The sequence below is a fragment of the Chelonia mydas genome, chromosome 15, assembly GCF_015237465.2.
Source record: "Chelonia mydas isolate rCheMyd1 chromosome 15, rCheMyd1.pri.v2, whole genome shotgun sequence".
NCBI classification, from domain to species: Eukaryota; Metazoa; Chordata; order Testudines; family Cheloniidae; genus Chelonia; species Chelonia mydas.
In genome coordinates, this window is record NC_057856.1 from 12,820,503 (window position 1) to 12,842,265 (window position 21,763).

A 21,763-nucleotide genomic window follows, 5' to 3' on the forward strand; every position below is an offset into this window, starting at 1 on the left:
AAGATTTAACTAACAGGTAAAACTCCAAAAAATGAGCATTATTTTGGAGTCAGTTATTGAGTTCCTCCTTCTTAGATTACAATAGCAAGTGTTTCATCTGAACTATCATTTCCTTTATTATAACTACAGTAAACAAGGTCATGGAGGACTGGCTTGAGAATTTATGACCATGGTGAAAGAACCCTTCCTTATTTTTGCTTTCAATTTATATTCTTCAAACCCTTTTCTTATTTTTTGGCTACTGCATCCAAATCACTTTTCTTTAGGAGGAGAGGGAAGGAAAGGACAATATACGGAGAGTGAAATATAAGACTCTTGATATTCAAATTGGAAAGCCTGGGGGAGCCAGAAAAGTTTTCAAGTGGTTGGGATGGGGTGAGGAAAGGGGAGGTTATTTTGGTTTTAGAGATGGGATGGGGTTGCATAAACCCGAAGGACAGAAAGCTCAAGCTGGGGAGTCTTCTAAGAAGCCACAATGACTTCAAATCTACAACCCTTGAGAGGAGAAATTCTATGTACAATAAAGTTTATTCTTCAACTTGCGATCAAAGAGATAAAATTAAGAGATGCGGATTGAAATAAAACAACTTATTCTTATAATTTTGTGGTGTTAACTCAGATAAACAAAGGTGATTTGAGCTAGTCTACAAGACAGCACATCATGACATCACAGTATCCCATGAATTTACCATGAGTCTTCTAATGGGATCTTGATAATCAGCCAACTTAATTTCTACCATGTGGAAAGCAAAGAGCACAAAAATTCCTTTCATAGAATCACAGAATATCAGGGTTGGAAGGGACCTCAGGAGGTCATCTAGTCCAACCCCCTGCTCAAAGCAGGACCAATCCCCAACTAAATCATCCCAGCCAGGGCTTTGTCAAGCCTGACTTTAAAAATATCTAAGGAAGGAGATTCCACCACCTCCCTAGGTCACGCATTCCAGTGTTTCACCACCCTCCTAGTGAAAAAGTTTTTCCTAATATCCAACCTAAACCTCCCCCACTGCAACTTGAGACCATTACTCCTTGTTCTGTCATCAGCTACCACTGAGAACAGTCTAGGTCCATCCTCTTTGGAACCCCCTTTCAGGTAGTTGAAAGCAGCTATCAAATCCCCCCTCACTCGTCTCTTTTGCAGACTAAACAATCCCAGTTCCCTCAGCCTCTCCTCATAAGTCATGTGATCCAGTCCCCTAATCATTTTTGTTGCCCTCCGCTGGATGTTTTCCTATTTTTCCACATCCTTCTTGTAGTGTGGGGCTGCTGGCAATGCCTCTACTTATACATCCCAAAATGCCATTGGCCTTCTTGGCAACAAGGGCACACTGTTGACTCATATCCAGCTTCTCGTCCACTGTAACCCCTAGGTCCTTTTCTGCAGAACTGCTGCCGAGCCATTCGGTCCCTAGTCTGTAGCGGTGCATGGGATTCTTCCGTCCTAAGTGCAGGACTCTGCACTTGTCCTTGTTGAACCCCATCAGATTTCTTTTGGCCCAATCCTCTAATTTGTCTAGGTCCCTCTGTATCCTCTCCCTACCCTCCAGCGTATCTACCTCTCCTCCCAGTTTAGTGTCATCTGCAAACTTGCTGAGGGTGCAATCCACACCATCCTCCAGATCATTCTGCTTTCCAAACACTTCAGGTGCTCTGTAGATTTGCTCCTTTCCCTCACTAATTCAGTGCCAGCCCACTACTGTCACAGGCCATAATGAACGCAGCAAACATAGGAAGCATGGCATGATCTACCCTATGCACCCAGAGAATCACAAGGTATCCTTGGCCCGGAACAACACATCTTAAGGGTACAGGAAGAGTTAAACTTTTACTAACTGGCTGTCCTCTACATTCTCTTCTACCTCTTATGCTGCTTACAATGAGCCATAACATGCAGGTTACTATAATCCTACATGTGGTGTTCCAGTGAGTCGGATTTTAGTAGAGTGCCCCCTCAGCCAGCAGACAGGGCACAGCAAAATAGCAGGGAAAAGACAAGAGCAAAACTGAAGGGACTGAGATTCTAAGCAAGAAATGAACCCAAATGATCTAGCTAGATGGAAATCCAGGGCCTCTCTGAACCAACAGACACTCTAGTTCAGGGGTTCTCAAACGGGGTCGGGACCCCTCAGGGGGTCGTGAGCTGTCAGCCTCCACCCCAAACCCCACTTTGCTTCCAGCATTTATAATGGTGTTCAATATATTAAAAAGTTTTTTTTAATTGATGGGGGGGGGGGGGGGGGGAAGAATACTCAGAGGCTTGCTATGTGAAAGGGGTCACCAGTACAAAAGTTTGAGAATCCCTGCTCTAGTTGATCATCCACTAAGGTACAGCTTAAGGTTCATGGCAATGTAACATGTTATGGTCTCATTTCTACTTTCGGTAACACCATTCCTTTCCCACCCACTCCCCCATGACTTTAATACATGGTTTCAAGACTTCTCTTTCCAGATGCTTTTCTCCATAATAAGCTGTGCTCACTGGTTTTCATGGGAGGGGAATATTTGTCAGTCGCTCTCTTCCCAGCAGCTGAAGAACGATGCTTGGAATTAAATGGCGTAATTCTGCCTCCCATGGAACTTTTGTGCCCCAAGAGCTCAAGTGGAGGAAGAAGAAAAACGTTTCAGAGAGTTCCCCCTGCTTTAACTCCTAGTCTGCCCCAATGCACAGGTCCTCTCTTCTTGGCAAGTATCCCTTCAGAGCACATCAAATAGCGTGAGCTTTTGAAGAGCAAAGGACTGCATCTGCAGTGCTCCTAGCTCAGGACCAGACCCTCATCTCCAATGTATGGGATCCTTCTCTTTAAAAGATTGAATACGCACTGTACAGTGCCCCTACTACACAATGGCAAACTAAATTAATGCTTATATCCTGTTTCCTTTCATAGCACTACCCATTCCCACAAGGTATGAGCAGTGATGAGTTGCCAGAAGCTGAAGAACCGGTTCCTTCAGTCGCTCTGGGTCTTCGGCGGCACTTCAGTGGCACGTCCTTCAGTCGCTCCGGGTCTTCGGCGGCACTGAAGGACCTGCCACCGAAGTGCCGCCGAAGGCCCAAAGCGAGTGAAGGACCCGCCGCCGAAGGCTCAGAGTGCCACCGGGTGAGTAAAAATTCACAGGGGAGCCTCCGCAGCCGAGAGCTCAGGCAGGACGCGAGCCGCAGTTTGCCCACCCCTTTAACAACCGGTCCTAAACCGGCTTCAAAATTGAACAACCGGTTCGTGTGAACCGGTGCAAACCGGCTCCAGCTCACCACTGGGTATGAGCATCCACAGAGCATGTTCCCTCTTTTAAAACCAGCCTGCACCCCCTGCAGGAGTCAAGTGGGGAAGCTGCAGTCAGGTGCTTGACACTCAGTGTGGTTATGACAGTTTCATATATTCCAAGACCGTCTTCTAGTCTGATCTCCTGTATTACAAGCTCCTGCCTCCTTTTTGGCAGCAATCCCTCTGCTGAGAGTAGAGTACTAGGAGATGCAGGTCAGGCTTGTGCTGAGCACCGACCTCTTCAGTCCATGCCCAGCAAAGTTTTAGTTATCTCAACTTCCTTTCCCAAGGCTGCTTTGTTGCTTCACGAATCTTCCCCTACCAGAGGCCATCTTATACATTTGTACTCTTCTGACTCCTACGATGCACTATTCCCAGGGAGTAGGATTAGATTACACAATAAACAAAACCTCAGTTTCCAGGATATGATCTTTACAACTGGCTCAGACTAGCTCTGTGAAGTCCAGCTCAATTGGACTTTAGGTTTTGACAGTTTGCACCCAGCAAGACTCCAGCAAATCCAAGCTACCCACTGTTGCACGTAATCCTGCCATGTTCTTTAAGGGAATCTCACCAAGTAGTAAAAATACTTTTGGCCTAAAGGAAAACTCTAGCAATCAGTTACCTAACAATACTTATATTTTTTTAATGCTTAAGCCAGTGAACAAAACCCTGTGTACCCTGTAGCAAGCTGGATTTAAGTTTGTCACCAAGGGCCGCTGCTTTGGTGGCAAGACTGAAAATTCTGCAGAAACAATAAGCTTAACAAACAGGTTTTCATATTTGCAGTCGGATCTGTATCCATTCTATTAATTTGATATTACATTCAGTTTTACTTTATTCCTAGATTTCCAGTGTGCTCAAAATTTTTGTACCAACATTTCATAAGGGCATTGTAGCAGTCAAGGCTACTGGAGATTGTAGCAGATCAGAAGGGGAAGCTGGAGATTTTGACACCAAAGAATATGTAGCAGACAATTTGGGATTAGTACACTGGCTCTTATTTTAGCAGAAACACTCGGCTAAACGTTATTAAAATAGAAAAGAACTATTTAATCTGACATTTTAATTACCATCAGTAGGCTTCAGAGTCAACCCAAATGAGGTAAATAGGGAAGCTCACTCCTCTTGGTTATTGTTTTAGACTTAGCGAGACCCCACTGACATTCAGTTCGTGCTTCATAGCACTTCAGACACAAGGGCTAGAAGACCAACTTTTTTTAGACTAAAGTTTAAAAAAAATGGAGCTCAGTTCTGAATTTGGTGGCAAGTTCAATAGCCATGAAATTGTTGAGTCCTAAGCCCTACCAGCAATTAACAGTGCAGCTGCATTCTTAGCAAGATCCAGAAGCTACTCTGCAAAGAGACAATCAAGTCTTGTGGTGACAGGGGCACATGCTGCTCTTCTGTCATGTAGGATAAATCGAAAGCACAGCCTGGACACCCAATATTTTTATACCAAGTCCATATTTGGTCCTTTCTTCGAAAAGGTGTTATCAAATATGACACCAAGTTTCTTAACTTTAGCACTATCACCAAATTAATCTTTCAATAATTGAGATCAAGTAGGTAGACTTACGCAGACTACCAATAACCAGCTACAGCCATAAGTAGGGCTGTCAAGCGATTAAAAAAATTAATCATGATTAATCGTGCTATTAAACAATAACAGAATACCATATTTAAATATTTTGGGATGTTTTCTACATTTTCAAATATATTGATTTCAATTACAACACAGAATACAAAGTGTACAGTGCTCACTTTATATTTATTTTTTATTACAAATATTTGCACTATAAAAAACAAAAATAGCATTTTTAAATTCACCTAATACAAGTACTTAGTGCAATATCTCTGTCATGAAAGTTCAACTTACATATGTAGAACTATGTACAAACAACTAACTGCATTCAAAAATAAAACAATGTAAAACTTTAGCACCTACAAGTCCACTCAGTCTTATTTCAGCCAATTGCTCAGACAAACAAGTTTGGTTACAATTTGCAGGAGATAATGCTGCCCGCTTCTTGTTTACGATATCACCTGAAAGTGAGAACAGGCATTCTCATGGCACTATTGTAGCTGGCGTCGCAAGATATTTACGTGCTAGATGCACTAAAGATTCGTATGTCCCTTAATGCTTCAACCACCATTCCAGAGGACATGCATCAATGATGGTTTCTGCTCAGTAACGATCCAAAGCAGAATGGACAGACGCATGTTCATTTTCATCTTTTGAGTCAGATGCCACCAGCAGAAGGTTGATTTTCTTTTTTTGTGGTTCAGGTTCTGTAGTTTCTGCATCTGAGTGTTGCTCTTTTAAGACTTCTGAAAGCATGTGCCATACCTTGTCCCTCTCAGATTTTGGACGGCACTTCAGATTCTTAAACCTTGGGTCGAGTGCTGTAGCTATCTTTAGAAATCTCACACTGGTACCGTCTTCGCATTTTGTCAAATCTGCTGTGAGAATGTTCTTAAAACAAACAAGTGCTGGGTCATCATCCAAGACTGCTATAACATGAACTATATGGCAGAATGCAGGTAAAACAGAACAGGAGACATACAATTCTCCCCCAAGGAGTTCAGTCACAAATTTAATTAACACTTTTTTTTTTAATTTTAAACAAGCATCAGCATTAGTGGACTTGTAGGCTCTGAAGTTTTAGATTGTTTTGTTTTTGAGCGAAGTTATGTAACAAAAAAAATCTACATTTGTGAGTTACACTTTCACAATAAAGAGATTGTACTACAGTACTTGTATGAGGTGAACTGAAAAATACTATTTTTTGTTTATCATTGTTTATCACAGTGCAAATATTTGTAATCAAAATTATATAAAGTAAGCAGTGTACACTTTGTATTCTGTGTTGTAATCGAAATCAATATATTTGAAAATGTAGAAAAACATCCCAAAATATTTAATACATTTCAATTGGTATTCTATTGTTTAACAGTGTGATTAATTGCAATTAATTTTTTAAATCGTGATTAATTTTTTTGAGTTAATCGCATGAGTTAACTGTGATGAATCAACAGCCCTAGCCATAAGCTATTTTCTACTGCTGCTCTACCCAGCAGAAACAGGTCTGAAGATAATGGTGACACATCCAACAAACAACATTATTCAAGCATTTCTCTAGGGTACAGACCAAAACCACAGCATCCACGGGACAAGCAGAACTATATATTTCTCTGCAATCTGAACTGAATTTTGGGGGACTGGTGTTTACTTAAAAATTCACACTGTGGGTCTTGAGCTACCCAAACATCTGCCCAAGTCAATTTAGTTTTTAAAACATTCTTCCCATCCCCTGCTAACTGATGGTCCATTCATCCCACTACATTTTCCAGGAGCTACTTTCATTCCAACTGGTGCCACATGTGCACATTTCCCTCTTTCACTGGCCTACGATTCCCCAGTTTTCCAATACTACAGGACATAATTTTCATGAAATTGACTCTTACAATCTGCACCTAATTCATTTGATGTCAAGAGTGAAGGCTTCCCAACAACCACTGGTACAACAGCACTAAGAGGTCAATATACAGAACAGGCAGCTGGACTGACAGGCTGGATGGATGAGAGACTCAGGGCTAGCAGTGTAGCATCGCCTACGGAAATTCTTCTTTGACTCAAGTAATTCCAACTACAGAACAATCAGAAGGATTAAAAGAATTTTCCAGTTCCAACCAGAAAAAAATGGCATTGAATAAATATGCCAGAGCCTGTGGTGTATTTCTGGCCACTGCCTCTTTCTGCCGCACACGCCACCTTAGCCAACACCTTACTTTAACACGAAGAGTAGCTACTAAGTGCGACACTTCAGCAGCAATAAACACACCATGCAAAGGACTCAGGATTTATGATCTCAGATACTCCCACAGCTCCAAGGCCTGCTAGCAAAAGAAACTCAAAACACAATACTGGGAGGATGGCAGAAGTCTTCTGTCATCCATTAACAGGAAAAAGCAATATGGAAACTGGAGCTGCTGGGCAGGTATGAGCTGTGAAGGTGACAGTGTGAACATATAAGACATGCAGCTCATGAGGCCCAGGGAGTCCCTCATTATACATGCAAAGCCAATCAAGCACTGGGATGAGCAGCAGGAAGAGTTGATCTCCACTTCACTGTCACTGCATGAGATAGCTTTAAATCAAAAGATTCACCCAGGGCTGAGCACTACAGAACAATAGTGCATGAGGATTTCATAACCAATTCATAGAGCTGAGGAGGGACTTTGTTATTGTGGCAATGCTAATAAAAGTAGAGGGGCACCAAACTCCTTTTCTGCTTCCTTCTAGTTTTCCCTGTTCATTCCTGAGATGGCATATACTGTGCAAGTGAAATACAAATGCGAGAAAAGCTAGTACTGGGCCTGTTCTGTTATGGCAGGTATAATAGACTCACACTTAGAGATCAGAAGGGACCACAGAACCTCACCCACTCACTCCTGTAATAGACCCAGAACCTGTGGCATATTCTGATCCAACACATTTCCAAATGTGGAATAGGGCCCTGTCAGCCTTTTCACTGAGGCAGGTCCACAGACAAAGTGCAGCTATGCTGACTCCTGCTTCATATTTTTGAAAGGACAGGCAGAACATGGACAATTTCCTGAGTGAAAGAGGGGTAGGAAATGCAGCAGAAATCCAGAACTGTAATTTGGGTGCATAATCATGTGTTGTTTTATTTTATTCAAAGATTGTTCATAATTTGCAGCCTTACTAGGAGCTTAAAGTAGTAACATTTTTTTCTTCAATTCAGGGACATTTCAATTAGCTCCATATCTCCTGCACCATGTCCTAATCATCAACTGAAACTGAAATTGGCCAAGTTTATTGCTCATGAAAGAGGGACTAACACTAGCTAGAGCAATGCATAGCATGGGGAGGTGTCAGGCAAGATTCCCAACACAACTCAGCCAATGCCCTGCACTCCTGGCCCATGACACTTCATATATGAGTCCTGGGGCCTCTCCTGAGCAAAGACTAGCCATGCAGTGGTTTTGTGATATGTGCAAAGATTAAGCAGAGACCAGAAAATTCAATTCATTTGAGACCTGAACCAGATATAAACATGGAATTTTTAAACATTCAAATAATGTGAACTGTGTTACTTTTTCAAAGCTTTATTCAATACCTCAAGCTCTCAAAAAGCTTCCATTTAAAGGAGAAGGGTACACTTTGGACAGTCCTGCTAAAAAAATAAAGCCCAACACTACGAGTGGCTAAGAGCAATTATCTGAACGTAGTATTTTGATGAAGATAAAAGTGAACTTCTTTTAATTTGATGAGCACTAAATATAACCCAAGTACTGAATGCCTTGTACAATTCCTGACACAATGCACTTCGACTCAGTAAATACCTGTGGCATTTGCTGTCCGCCCAAAGGAATGGAGCTTGGAGGCGTGGCAGATACAGCGGTGGTAGGCGGGAACCGTGGTCTTATTTGCATCCCACCTCTGGCCATAGTTGCGGTGATCATCTTTGAGGACAGAGGGACAACAGACAAAAGTAATCGCAAAACAAGAAATGCAGTGCACTGGCAGGATGAGAAGCACATGCAACCTCCGGGATGAGACTCAAGTGAACTTTTCTCCAGATAAGCCTAATATGCTAGTTTATGGATCCAACCCCCTGCTTCATATACCCTATATCTCCATTTGTAGAGGGCATCTAGTGAACTCTAAATATTGTGTGGGGTGATATCTAAATTCAAGTATATGGGAAAAGGCCAATTATATAGAAGTATAATTTGGTTGAAAGGGTTTCCCAAATTTTGCCTGACATCTTGAATTTCTAATTTAATATTGGAATTAACGGCTCTAAGACTTATCAAGAATGCTTTATACAAGCTTCTTCAATCATATATTGTCACAAGTTTTGGTTTCTGATGTCCTCTACCATGCTATGGATTCATCTGAGGATTTGAAACCCACAGCAATATTTGTACCATTGTATCTTTCCACATTAATGGAATTGACAGACATTTCAACAGTAACTGCTGATAAGAATCCTCCAACGAAGCCTGTGATTTAGTGAACAAGACTTCAGAACCAACCAACCTATGGCAGTATGACTCCAAAAAAGAGACTTCCAACAGAAAGGACTTCTATGGTTTAGATAAAATACTCCGTCCTTCCTCCTGCAATCCCCAGAATAGGTGAAACGTACGGTCAAAACTAAAGTTTGAGTTCCCTTTGGGTGAACACCCATCCCTTCTGCTAAATAAATAGCCCTCAGGGCCACTAACTTCAATTAAGTACTAAAGTACTAACTTCAATAAAGTAGCCTTCCCTCAGGAATGTTCATCTCTTTACTTGGTTTCAGTTATAAGGACTCGGAAGAATCAGCTGGAATATAAACACTGCTTAGGACAGATTTCAGGGGTCAGTGGTAGAATGGATTTATTTTTAGAAGTAGTCTTAGGGGTGAGCTACTCCTGGTCCCAGAACATTCAAATCTCCTTGCAGGCTGCTGGGTCTAGAAACCATAGTTTTTTTTATAGTTTTTTTTTTTTTTTTATAATTGCTTTAAATGCTGTAATTACACAGAATGTGCTATCGATCAGAAGTCTGATACAACAAGTGAAAAATTAGCATATTGTGGCACATTCTGCTACTGGGATTCAGGGAATTTTGGCACATTTGTGCATATCAATTAGGAAGAGCTCCTTTTCATTGCTTTTCACTTCTATGACAGATAGAGAGCTCCAAGTCCCCTTTCTCTAATCTGCACACTACTAATTGTTGCTAGAAGGACCTAACTAATCCAGGTGTGAAAGAAGTCTCCTTTTATTTGAATGACTGTGGGCATTCTTGCTTAGTGTTCTGTGTCAATGGGTTGAAGCAGCCAGCAACATGTCTCTAGAGAGTCAGAGAATGCATGTGCTTACAATTGTTAAAATAAATAAAATTAAATTACAACACAGCAAGACTGAGAAAGGAAAGCAATAACTGATAAAAAAAACCAGCATCAAATTCAGCACAGCTGTTAGTTCACAACATCAGAGCAATGAGGTCTCTCTCCATCCAGGAAGTGAGGGATGTCAGAGACAGGATTTCAGAAGGTAAACGAATGAGAGAACTTCAGACACCACACACACATGCACATGTACAAATACAGCATGCAGCAGCCATCACAAGCAAACAACCGAGCACTGGCACAAAGCATAGGTGGATGCTACAGAGTGCAGTGAATAGCTACAGTGTCAACAGAAGAGCTGGTGGAGCAACACAACCCTAACAAAAAGGAAAGTGCTGGCAGAATACATGTCCCTCAAAGCCTAGTCACCCATCCCACGAACTCACGTGTGCACACATGAGGGTCCAGTAACGTACGTGAAAACCCACGGATGCCATGCTGAACCGCATGTACCATCTTGGTCCTGTTTCTCATGCCATACCACCAAAGTGAGTGTATTAGATATCTCTTCCAGAGTCAATGAAATTAGATGCAGATTCACTGTTAAGGAGTCTGGCTAACCATGAAGCAACAGAACAAACTCTGATTCAAAGGCTTACAGCTGTTGGGCGGTTTGTTTTGGTTTAGATTGTTTTTTTAAGCATGTGCTGCTGGAGAGGAAGGGAATATGCTGTTCGAAGGTCATGGAATTGGTATAATTCTAATAAGGAATTTGCCCTTTGCTACCTTTCCAGGTGTTCAAAAAGTTCATTACAATATTTCCAGTGAGTAGGGTCCCCTGCCCCTTTGGTATGTGAGGGAGGGGAAGGAGTTCAAGAGACTACTGTTGCTTTGTGCAAGCAATTACAGGACATGAGCACCACATTTACAAGACTTATTGTATAAAAATGGGAAGACATTGCTGCTCCAGTGACCCTGCTCTGGGGCTTCTGGAGAAAAACTGATACTAGAGGCAAAACAAACTATGTCTGAGATACCCTCACTGTGAAAATCAGGACAAATTAGTTTGGGAGAAGGGAGAGAATCCATCCTAAGAGAAGAGGGGAATAAAGAAAGGATTCTTCCCCTAAGATATAAATCCCATGATTTGATAGTATCAGTCAGTCAGGACATAAGAACTTGAGTCTTAAAAAAAACCCAGATTTGCTCCAGATGAAGTCTGATTCCTTGTTTGAGGATTCAGAATTCCCAAATACCCAAGTTAGCATCACACTGGGATTACCAGGCCAGCTCCTTGGCTTTCAAAGAGCAACAAGCAAATCTGCATTCTGAGCATCTGGAATAAGTCAAAGCAGAACAGAATGGCTTAAACTTTAAACTTAAGTTCAGGTCATCATTCGTCTTTGTGTGGTTTCCACAGGGATCTTATGTAGCCTCTGGTCATTAGGACACTGCTTACTTCATTCATCTGCTCAATCTGAGCACAGTTACAGTCTCATAAAAGGTTGGTACATAAGCAGCAGAATGCTCGTGTGTGAACAAAATCACTATGACAACTTCAGAGAAAAGTCAAATTCTTGCTTCCACACTTCATCCATGTTAGGATTTAGGAATGATTTTAGTTGTACCCAAAGACGCTGAACAGAGACTTAAATGAAAAGGACACAAACATACTGGTGCTCCTAGGTGCTATGATAATACAAATAATAATAATAGCAGCATTGATCCAGACTCCCAGACCATTTGACAACCACAGGACATAAAACTCATATATAATGAGGCAAGTGTTATGATAGGGTAGGCTTATAATAAAACTTCCTCAGAATAGAATCTAGAATTCAAGGAAGCTTTACAGAAAATTTTAAGGAAGTGGTGTTAATGGAATAAAAGTAATAGGAGGTAACATTTACTCTCCAAAAGAAGCTGTTCTTTATAAACCCAAGAAAATCCAATCAATGCTCTGATGTCCAGAACTATATTGACACTGTACACTTCCATATTCTCAAAACTAAACATTTTACTATATAAAACACTATTACACAAAGTACAAGAAACATGTTTAGTTATTGGACAGAAGAGAATTAATTGAATTTTAATTGATTTACCTTGTATCAGTATGGACCTACATGGAGTTTAGTGAATAAACCTGCCAGTGGAGTTTAGAAAGCTTTCAGCAGCCCTAATTTATGACAGACACTGAGTTATACCTTAGTTTATATCCCATATGGTAATGTAGCTGTGATGCAAAACCAGCTGTCAACCACCATCACCAGAAGCTTTCCAGATGCACTGTGGTATTAAGCAACCTGTATGGGGAAATTCACTTAACAGGGCAAGAAGTAGAATGCCCCCATATAAACACAACCCACTTGCTGGACAGCAACACTAAATTAATGACATGACAGCTGTCCTGCTAGCCACCCTAACTCCCTGTAGCTCCCACCTGGAGATTATTCACAAAACAAAACAAAAAGAATAGTTTTAAAAGCACATGTTTAAACTGTAATGAATGGGTTCTTGTCACTGCCACTGTACTTACCATTGCTCATCTTTCATCTGGTGTGAACATAATGTAAGAAATATAAAAGGCCCAGTATAGAAACAGAATGTAATGGCCTTGCAGAACTTCAGCATCAATAAGGGAAGTAGCTTTGGGTTATCTTAGGCCACTATTCCTAGTACAGATCCTCAGGGATACAGGTGAGAAGAACCACCAACTGTTACAATTCACACTGCACACAAACTTTATACACTGAAGGGGTGCAGGATGTCTAGGCCATTACTTTTTCACTGGAGGCAGCATGACATAGTGCACAGGGAGTCAGGAGAACTGGATTCTATTCCCAACTGTGCCACTGACTGATCCTGGACAAGTCACTTCACCTACGTACCTCAGTTTCCCCACCTGAAAAACGTCCATAATTATACTTACCCCTGTTAGTAAAAGACTACGAATGAAAAGCACTAAGCATTATATGAGACCCTTAGGGAGGATGGGAAGCATGGTTCAACTCAAGCCCAAGTCTTCCCCATCTAGCCTTGGTGCTGGGCACATACAGGAGCATAGTCTGACGCTACAGTGTACTGCTAGTTAAAAAAAATTGAATTGTGCACTGGACAACAAGCTTTCATCCAGCACTTCATATGTGACTCATTTACATGTGCCATTTATCTTGAGAGTTAACATTCAAAACGAGAGCTATTTATATCTACTGTCCATTTTACTCAATGAGAGGGGAGAGGAAATGATGGAACAGAGAAAAGTCGGGGGGGGGGGGGGGGGGGAGAACATGTCAGTACCTCCACTAATACTTTTGTGTTTGGGAGATGGAAGGGAGATCGCATCTGAGTATAGACCGGCAGTCACCAGTTCATAGCAGAGAGAAGTTCATATGACAAGGCAGTCTCCTAAGAAAGTGTTATGGAAATAGAAGTGAAACACTCCAGGAACAGCTAGACCTATCGCATGACTACAGTAGACAGTCTTAATGTGCACTGCTAAGTCACTCCAGGCAGCAGTATCTGACCTACTAGGGACAAGCATGCACAAAGAAGGTGTCAATGAAATCCTGCCTCTGACTCACAGCAAAAGGGAAACAGTGCATAATCACCCATACCACCTTCGTAAGGACAACTGATGTCAAATCCCTCCTCAGAAAGCTACCAAAAATCCATCTCCATGCTCAGTTTTAGCATGCACTTGCTACAGGCCTGCCCTAGTGACACTGGCTCCATGGGCCCTTACCTGCCCTGAAGCTCCCATCTGAGCAGCCTGGGCCTGAGCTGCTTGGACTGCTGCCGCTGCCTGCTGCTGCTGCTGCACCAGTTGAGCTCTTACCTTGAATATTTGAAGAAAGAAGGGGGTAACTGGTTAGGGTGGGTGTCACCTTTCCACAGCATTTAGATCAACCATCTTACTAACTCCTTCAGTTGTGAGCAAACAAGACTGTCGGCTATGCATTTACACTGGACTAGTGTATGACTCACTTCATGAACACGAGCAGCTGGCTTAGAATCAGCCTCCCCAATGCTACACCTCTAACACTGACTTTTCTTTGTGGCATCTTCTCGGCACTGGCATTCCTACAGGCAGACTCAACGGCCACTTGGACTGTGCCATGACAAACCATTAGCTTTGTTAATTTCACTCAAGTACACAATATTAGATGCCTGCATGCGACAGCTGGTTAGAACTGTGCATCACTCTGTAACTGTTGCAGAAGTGCGACACATGTAAACTACTCCTAGATTAGCTGCCAAGTCCCAACCTTCAATAAGGCCAAGCGTGAAGTAGAGTAGAGCTCACAATTAAAACTTAGATCTCCTGCTTAGTAATGCACAGCACTCTCACTAAACCCTCACTAGGTCAGTTTCCATAGCACTGAACAGTAAGTCAACAGTAAGAAAATCTGCACCATTAGCAGCATTAGCTGACTCAGACTGAAGCGATACTAGGAGATCCACCATGAAGTACAAAAATCAAAATCACCCTGTCCTCAACCTATGAACTGCTATTTTAAGAGAAGCTGCATCAAGTGACAATCATCCCCGACTAGTTCAACCCTAACAATACAGTCAGCAGGGGCAGATTTGGCTGTCATTGTTGCACCTTCCCCAACCCACTGAGGTTCCAACCCCTTTCAATGTAGTAGCAGAAGCAATGCCAAAGGGGTCTCATGCTGCAGTAGCGTGAGAGGGCTGACGTGTACACACATGTATTAGGGCATTTAATTAAGTTTGCTCATGTTCTAGCAAAATCAGCATTCACCAGAATGTAATGTTACACCTATATAGAACGAGATCTCACTCATCTCCTTGTCCCACCAATAGCAACAAAGGAACTGAATCTCAAACACTAGCTTCTCTATCCAGCATACCAAACGATTTCATAGTCTAGCTACAAAACCTTGGGATTTTACTATGCTGTGCTGGCAAGCAATAAAGCAACACAAGTTAGTAGTTAGCATTGTTATGCAAGCACTAGGTTAACAGCTAACCTCTTAACACGTTACACTATTTCACATATCTGCTATTAGCACTAACAAGGCTTATTTATCAATGAGGACTTTCTATTTCCCTAGAGGCTCATGGAATACACAACCATTTGTTTTGGGTCTTTAACACACTTACCTGCATGGCTTTTAACTGCTGCTGGGTAAAAGGTACAGACATGACCTGACTAGGGATCTGTCCTGAGATTGCCTGTCCCTGAGAGACCATGGGCTGGGGCTGTGACTGTGGTGGAAGCTGAGACTGTTGGGCCTGAGCAACCTGCTGCTGCTGCTGCTGCATCTGTTGCATCTGCTGTTGCATGACTTGCTGAGACGGCGGCTGCTGTATCTGTTGCTGTGGTATTTGCTGCTGCTGCTGCACCTGCATAGCCTGAGCTGCCTGCTGCTGTAACTGCATTTGAGCAATTCGCTGTAGTTGTTGCTGCTGCTGCTGCATCTAAAACAGGAAAAGCCGGGATGCTCAAGTTTCCAGCAATGCAACAGTGTCTTTAGTATTAGAAAGAAAGCCAATGGCCTGCAGGCAGTACACTGACTCATCATACTGAGTTAAAGCATTTAGCCCAAATGAAAAGGCCTACCCGTCAAGCCAGCCTCAGGCTTCAAACAACTCACCTGCATGCAGTTTATATTCTAATTTCCCTCTCCAGACGGGCACAAAGTCATCTGCTACCACTAACAGAGAGTTTCAAGGTTAAGGTACCCAGCCCTCTAGCTACTCCGGCATAAAAGATCACAACACACTTCTCCAAACTGTCATCAAGCTAATGTCAGCATCACCATTTACCTACACCTACACAAGAACAGGACAGCATCAACCTCTTCTTGCATACATCATCTTTAGGCATGCCTCAAATTTCTGTACCGCAATATTTTTTTAAGTGACAAATGAGTAATTCACACAACTGAGACAAAACAGTTACTATTTCTAGAGGAAACTCGGGGGAGGGAGGAGAGTCGGGTGTCCACTCCCATCCCCTCCTGTACCCCTGACCTTCTCCGAAGCAGACAAACATCATCCTGACTCTTAGTCTCAAACAAGAAGGGCACAAAATTCGTAGCTTCTTTCTTGCTAGGAAAGATCAGTCTTCTCTCAGATAGAGCACATTGCTGCCAACGAACTCGACCAGCCCAAGATGATGCCTTGCCCACAAGCAGAAGCACGTTAATCCCGTAGTGCGGAGGGCCGACACGTAATAGTGCTCGGTAAGCCGGAGCTCTGGAATGGCTCCACTTGACAAGCGGCTGCGAGCAGGCTGCCCACCCTGCGACCGCTTCGCTGTTCGTTACCTGTTGCTGATTTTGCTGCTGCTGCTGCTGCATCTGCAGTTTGAGCATGTGCTGCTGCTGCTGCTGCTGGGCTGCCTGCAGCTGCTGCTGCTGCTGCTGTGCAGCTGCTGCTGCCGCCGCCGCCTGCTGCTGGACCTGGAACTGCTGCTGCATGGCTGACTGCTGCGCCTGGAACTGCTGCTGCTGCTGCTGCTGCAAAGCAGCCTGCTGCTGCTGAAACTGCTGCTGCTGCTGCTGCTGCGCCGCCATCTGTTGCAGCTGGAGCTGGGCTGAAAGTCAGAACGTGTTTGTACAGTGTGACCAGCCTGTAGCCAGCCGTCCGACAGGCAAGACTGGGGAGCTCAAACCAACTCTTCTGACCAGAAACGTAAGATACCCCGGGGTCTCACTTTATAGCCCACATTTGTGCTAGGAGCAATTGCATAAAAGCCATTATAACCTCCCATTTCCAGGTATACATTATATACATTTAAACAACGCTCGTTATTTGTATCATCCTGGCATTTCTCATCACTATTACGTCTAAGCCTCAACTCTTTGGCCGACTCTGCAATCTAACTGAACAGCTTCAGAACTGCATGGAGGAGGAGGAGGAGGAGGAGGAGGGTGGGCTCATTCATGCCCCGAGGGGAACAGAAAGGAAAGGTCTCTCACATTGTTCCACAAAGAACTCTTCGGTCAAAGGAGGAGCTGTTCGAATGGGCTCTGAAAGGAGCCTCATCCAGTAGCTATCTGTCAGAACAATGGAGACCCCAATATGAGGTGATATAAAATGCAAGGCAGGTAGAACCAAAACACTAAGGATGTTCAAGAACTAAAATATTTTGAGAAGAAGGAGTCTACTAGTCAGAGCCAGATTCTTGCTCAGAATATGCCACCTCAGTCTCAAACGCAGTTGCAAATGAGTCCAAAACCAAGTAGCAAGTGGAAAGCCACAAATTTTAAGTATAGACAAGAGAGACGAGGTAGTATCTTTTATTGGACCAACTTCTGTTGGTGAGAGACAAGCTTTCAAATAGCTGAAGAAGAGTTGGTCCAGTAAAAGATATCACCTCACCCACCTTGTCTCTCTAATATTCTGCAACCTACACAGCTATAACACCGCATACAAGTACAGCCAGGACATTTATGGTGGGGATAGAGGTATTTGAAGGCAAACCCTCCCTTTCCTCCCCGATTCAAATCCGTGTTTCCCATATCAATGACAAAGGGTGAGATGCACCATAATCCCCAATCCTCCTGGCAGGAGAAATAAAAACAGACCTAGGGAATATTCTGTAACTTTCTCTTCCTTTCAGCCTAGAAAATGGCTCTGCACTGGAACCCTAAATTGACTTAATTTCAGTGGACGGGAGCATAGTGAATACTTACTCTGTTGAGTAGCTGCAGAGACGCCAGACATACCATGGGGGGCCATCCCAGAGGTTCCAGGAGGCTGCTGCCCTGGAAGGCTCATCTGCTGGCCCATTGGCCCAAGTCCACTTATCCCACCCATTGGTGCTCCTTGACCTCGTGAAGCCATGCCCATTCCAGCTGCTCCTGCTGGGGGGCCGCCTGTTAGATTCTGCAGTGCATTCATAGGATCTGTGAATACAACATCATTACTAAGAGAACAAGATGAAGACCTGTCCACTGAAATAGTTCTCTGTGCTGTGGAGCCACAAGAAAGTTTTGGCCTAGTGGACTCAGCATGGGATTAAGGGTCCATCCTGAATTCTACAATCACAATTCTGCCACTGACTCAGCGGCTTTACATAAGTCTGTCTCCATTTTTCCACCCGTAAACTGGGGACAGCAGCGTTTGAGGATTATTTAGAGGTTTGTGAAATGCTTTAAATTAGGGTGACCAGACAGCAAGTGTGAAAAATCGGGAAAGGGAGTGGGGGGTAATAGGAGCCTATATAAGAAAAAGACCCAAAAATTGGGACTGTCCCTATAAAATCGAGACATCTGGTCATGCTACTTTAAATATGCAAAACACTAAATATATATTAGCGAAAGGGAAATCACCAGTCACCTCTACTCTAAACAGATATCCAGGTACAAAGGCAAGACATGGCAGGCTCAGCATGCTATCAGCAGAGCTTTGTGCTACCACATGGGAATCCAGGAAATAAGAGCACACTGATGTGATGGATCCAAGTTAGGCCCCTTCCGTCCCAGGTTAAGGAGTGGGAGCGCTCAGGAGACCAAGTGTTCAGCCTGACGAAGTACCTTGCAATATACTTCCTCTAGACTGCACACTGAAGCTTCTCCACACACTTCTCAAATACCCATGATCAGCACTCCTCAGTCAGAGAGAGGGTGATAATCTGGGGTCTGGGGCAAGGGGAAAGGAACTGCAAACAGACTTCTGAAGGAGAGAGAATTACAAGCATTTCAGGAACATTATTATACTGGTGTTCATCAAGTATGTAATATGTGCCTTCCTCCTTAAGTGTAAAGATCAAAGAGGACATAACTTTAGAGCACTCCAGAGTACTGGCATTAACATATATTGTGCAGCACGTCTTTAATCCGTGCTGGGACGAGGTGGCAACAGATAATTGCTGCCTCACCGTATACTCTCTTACAGGGGGATTAACATAGTTATAGAGGAGATTCCTTCAGTCACATGCAGAGTCCACCAGGACATAGTTTCTGCTGACAGGACTACTCCATAGTCTTGTAATGCAGAACAGGTATCAAGCTCATACACCAATGAGAACTGCAAGAAGGTAAGCAAGGAGGAACTCAGCTACTTCCTGCTGGACAGTCCAATTCACAACACTGGCATTTGTTGAATAGGTTTAATAATATTTAGCACCAACACACAGTACAGAGGTGCAATCAAATGAGTGTTCCACACAACATCCATATGTGAAGAGTCTAAAAGGCTCACTAGAACTTTCCTCCTCACCACAGTATGATTTATTAAGAATTTAAGTTGCCCTCCTTTGCTGCAAGTCGGCAGTAAGCCCTCCCTCCCCACTTCATATGCCACCAAAAATACTGACAATTTTTCATTTAGTCTGAAAAAATGTTCTTACCACTGACCGAAGCCTGAGATTTCTTATTGTCTAGAAAATAAGAGTGAATACATACTCAAGTTATAAATTTTGCTGCATTTTGTTGAACAGCAATTTAAACTGTTATTCCTAACAACCAATGCATTAATAGCGCAAAGAATTGCTTCCCATTAGTTACCCCCATGCCAAAGTGCCTCCAAACATTTTACCCACAGTCCCTACCCTAGGCAGCAAGCCACAGAGCTAGAGAGCTCCTAGGTTACTTCCTGATCAGGAACTTAGCATCCCAGCTGGCCATGGAGTGCTGTTGCAGACATGCTCTGTAATGTCAATCATTGCCACCAACATCCCACACGGTTCTGCCAGTGTAAGAGCTCTGCAAGTCAGATTTCACTCCCAGGTGTAAAGATTAATGCTTGCTTTGTGAAATTTTCTACAGAATGGGACAAGCGTCTGAGGCAGCTCCTCTATACACTTCCTGGTGCAGTGTATGACAGATGGCTTCCTCCAGTAGTTCCACACCTAGGAAGACTCATAAGCACTTTGAGACTGTTTGTTCCATTCCATAGACTTATTTTTGGAGGAATAAAACTAAACAGAAGGGCAGATACCCTAATTCAGGATTCCATGCTGAGGATAAAATTTACTTTAATATTGCATAACTGAATGCTTTTTAATTCATTTGCAAATCAAAGTAGAACAAAGAAATGAAGCTCAGCCAATTTGTCTTCACAGCATTTTGGTTGTGATGGAAATGGAGAGGGAGGATGACCTCAGAGAAAACATTTGGTGAAATGAAAAGTGGAGATATCAAGAACTTTCTAGTGGGTTCTTCAGTTCTAGACAGATATTGTAAAGAACATTACACATTCAAGAGCTAGGCACAGATCCAGCAGCAGAAACTACTGAAGCAACTCTTGGAGAATGCCAGTCAGAACTAGCAGACTCAAGCCACCCAGAAAGCTAGCACTCCTATAACTAACAAATAAATACAAGGATTACTTACGAATGTCTCGAAAATGGATAATAAGTCTGGCCACAAGAGAAAGATATTCCTCCTAAAGTTGAAAACAAGAAAGAGCTTAGCACAGAATGGGGAAGCAACATACTCCATGACTCACTGTTTCCGTTCCTCACACTGCCACTCCCACCCACCGTGTAACAGAAGGGTCCCTCCTCCTTCAGGACTGGTATGCTTTTCATAACAGTCAATGATGTGCTCAGGAACTGAAATGGGCGGGGTATGTTTCTAAAGAAAAGGTCATTGTGCTTAACTGTGCAGGACAGAAGCAGAAACAGCAAATGCGGGTAGAAGAGGTAGACAGCTGCCAATACAGCTACATACTAGCAGTACTGTAGATGTGTTTACAGACCGAGACAGGCTCTGTCTGCACTTGAAGTGCTATAGTGGCATAACTGTGCCACTGTTGCATTTTAAGTGTAGACACGGACTACAGCAACAGGAGGGGTTCTCCCATTGCCATGGGTGGCGGGTGAACCACCGGCTCGGGGAGGCTAGCCCCTGGCCTGGCTCACCCCTTCCACCTGAGGCCCCTCTCCCCAACCCAGATCCCCCCTCTCCTGCAGCTACCAACCCCCCCATGACCCCCAACCCCAGAGCACCAGGCGGGTGGGCTGCGCACGACCCCTTTCCCCCAGCCAACTGAGCACCGGGCGGGTGGCCCCCCAGAGCACCAGGCAGGCGGCACATAGCCCCTCCCAGCCCCCCCAGAGCATTGGGTGGGTGGGCGGGCGGGCAGAAAGCAGCCCCCCTCAGATTGGTAGGTGGCGCGCGGACCCCTGTCTCCTCCAGCCCTGGAGTGCTGGATGGCGTGGCCCCAGTGCTGGGGCCCCCCCAGCACCGGGTAGCCGCAGCTACCTCAAATTCCAGCCACCATAGTCCCAGCAGGCTTCCCTTCCCGGGAAAGGAGCAGCCTGCCTGGGCTGGGGCCAACCAGCAGCAGGAGGGGGCCTCTGTACAGAGTGTGGGCAGGGCCATGTGGGGCTGTTTGGGTAGGCACAGCCTTCCCCTGCCTATTAGACGCACTGCCCATGCCCATTGCTGTAATTAATTTACCTCCTCGAGAAGTGGTAGTGCTGTCTACACCAGGGGTTAGGTTGGCATAGCTATGTCTCTCAGTGGGATGAATTTTTCACATTCGAAAGCTGTAGCTATGCAAATAAAAGTTTTCAGCATAGACCAACCCAGCGCCTTTACTTAAGTCAGATCTACACTCAAAAGTGAAGTCAATCCAGCTACATTGCTTGGGGTGTGAAAAATCCACACTCCTGAACCATGGGAGGAGGAATAGCTCAGTGGTTTG

At 43.7% G+C, this 21,763-nt stretch overlaps 1 protein-coding gene across 12 annotated transcripts in view; it reads right to left on the reverse strand.

Moving 5' to 3' along the window:
- MED15 (mediator complex subunit 15) overlaps positions 1–21,763 on the reverse strand; it is a 41,922-nt gene that overhangs the window by 7,867 nt on the left and 12,292 nt on the right. For 5 of the 12 annotated variants that reach the window (XR_006286013.1, XR_006286012.1, XM_037878393.2 and 2 more), the window contains exons 3-9: positions 20,446–20,497; positions 19,461–19,490; positions 17,803–18,015; positions 16,432–16,700; positions 15,263–15,580; positions 13,878–13,970; positions 8,634–8,753 (exon numbers count right to left, since the gene is read on the reverse strand). Coding sequence is in view for 10 of the 12 variants with exons in the window: in XM_037878393.2 (XP_037734321.1) it covers positions 8,634–8,753; positions 13,878–13,970; positions 15,263–15,580; positions 16,432–16,700; positions 17,803–18,015; positions 19,461–19,490; positions 20,446–20,497 (1,095 nt within the window). In the remaining 2 variants the exon portion in view is untranslated. The remainder of the gene's footprint in view (positions 1–8,633; positions 8,754–13,877; positions 13,971–15,262; positions 15,581–16,431; positions 16,701–17,802; positions 18,016–19,460; positions 19,491–20,445; positions 20,498–21,763) is intronic. The other 7 variants (XM_037878396.2, XM_043529419.1, XM_043529417.1 and 4 more) reach the window with 6 other exon arrangements.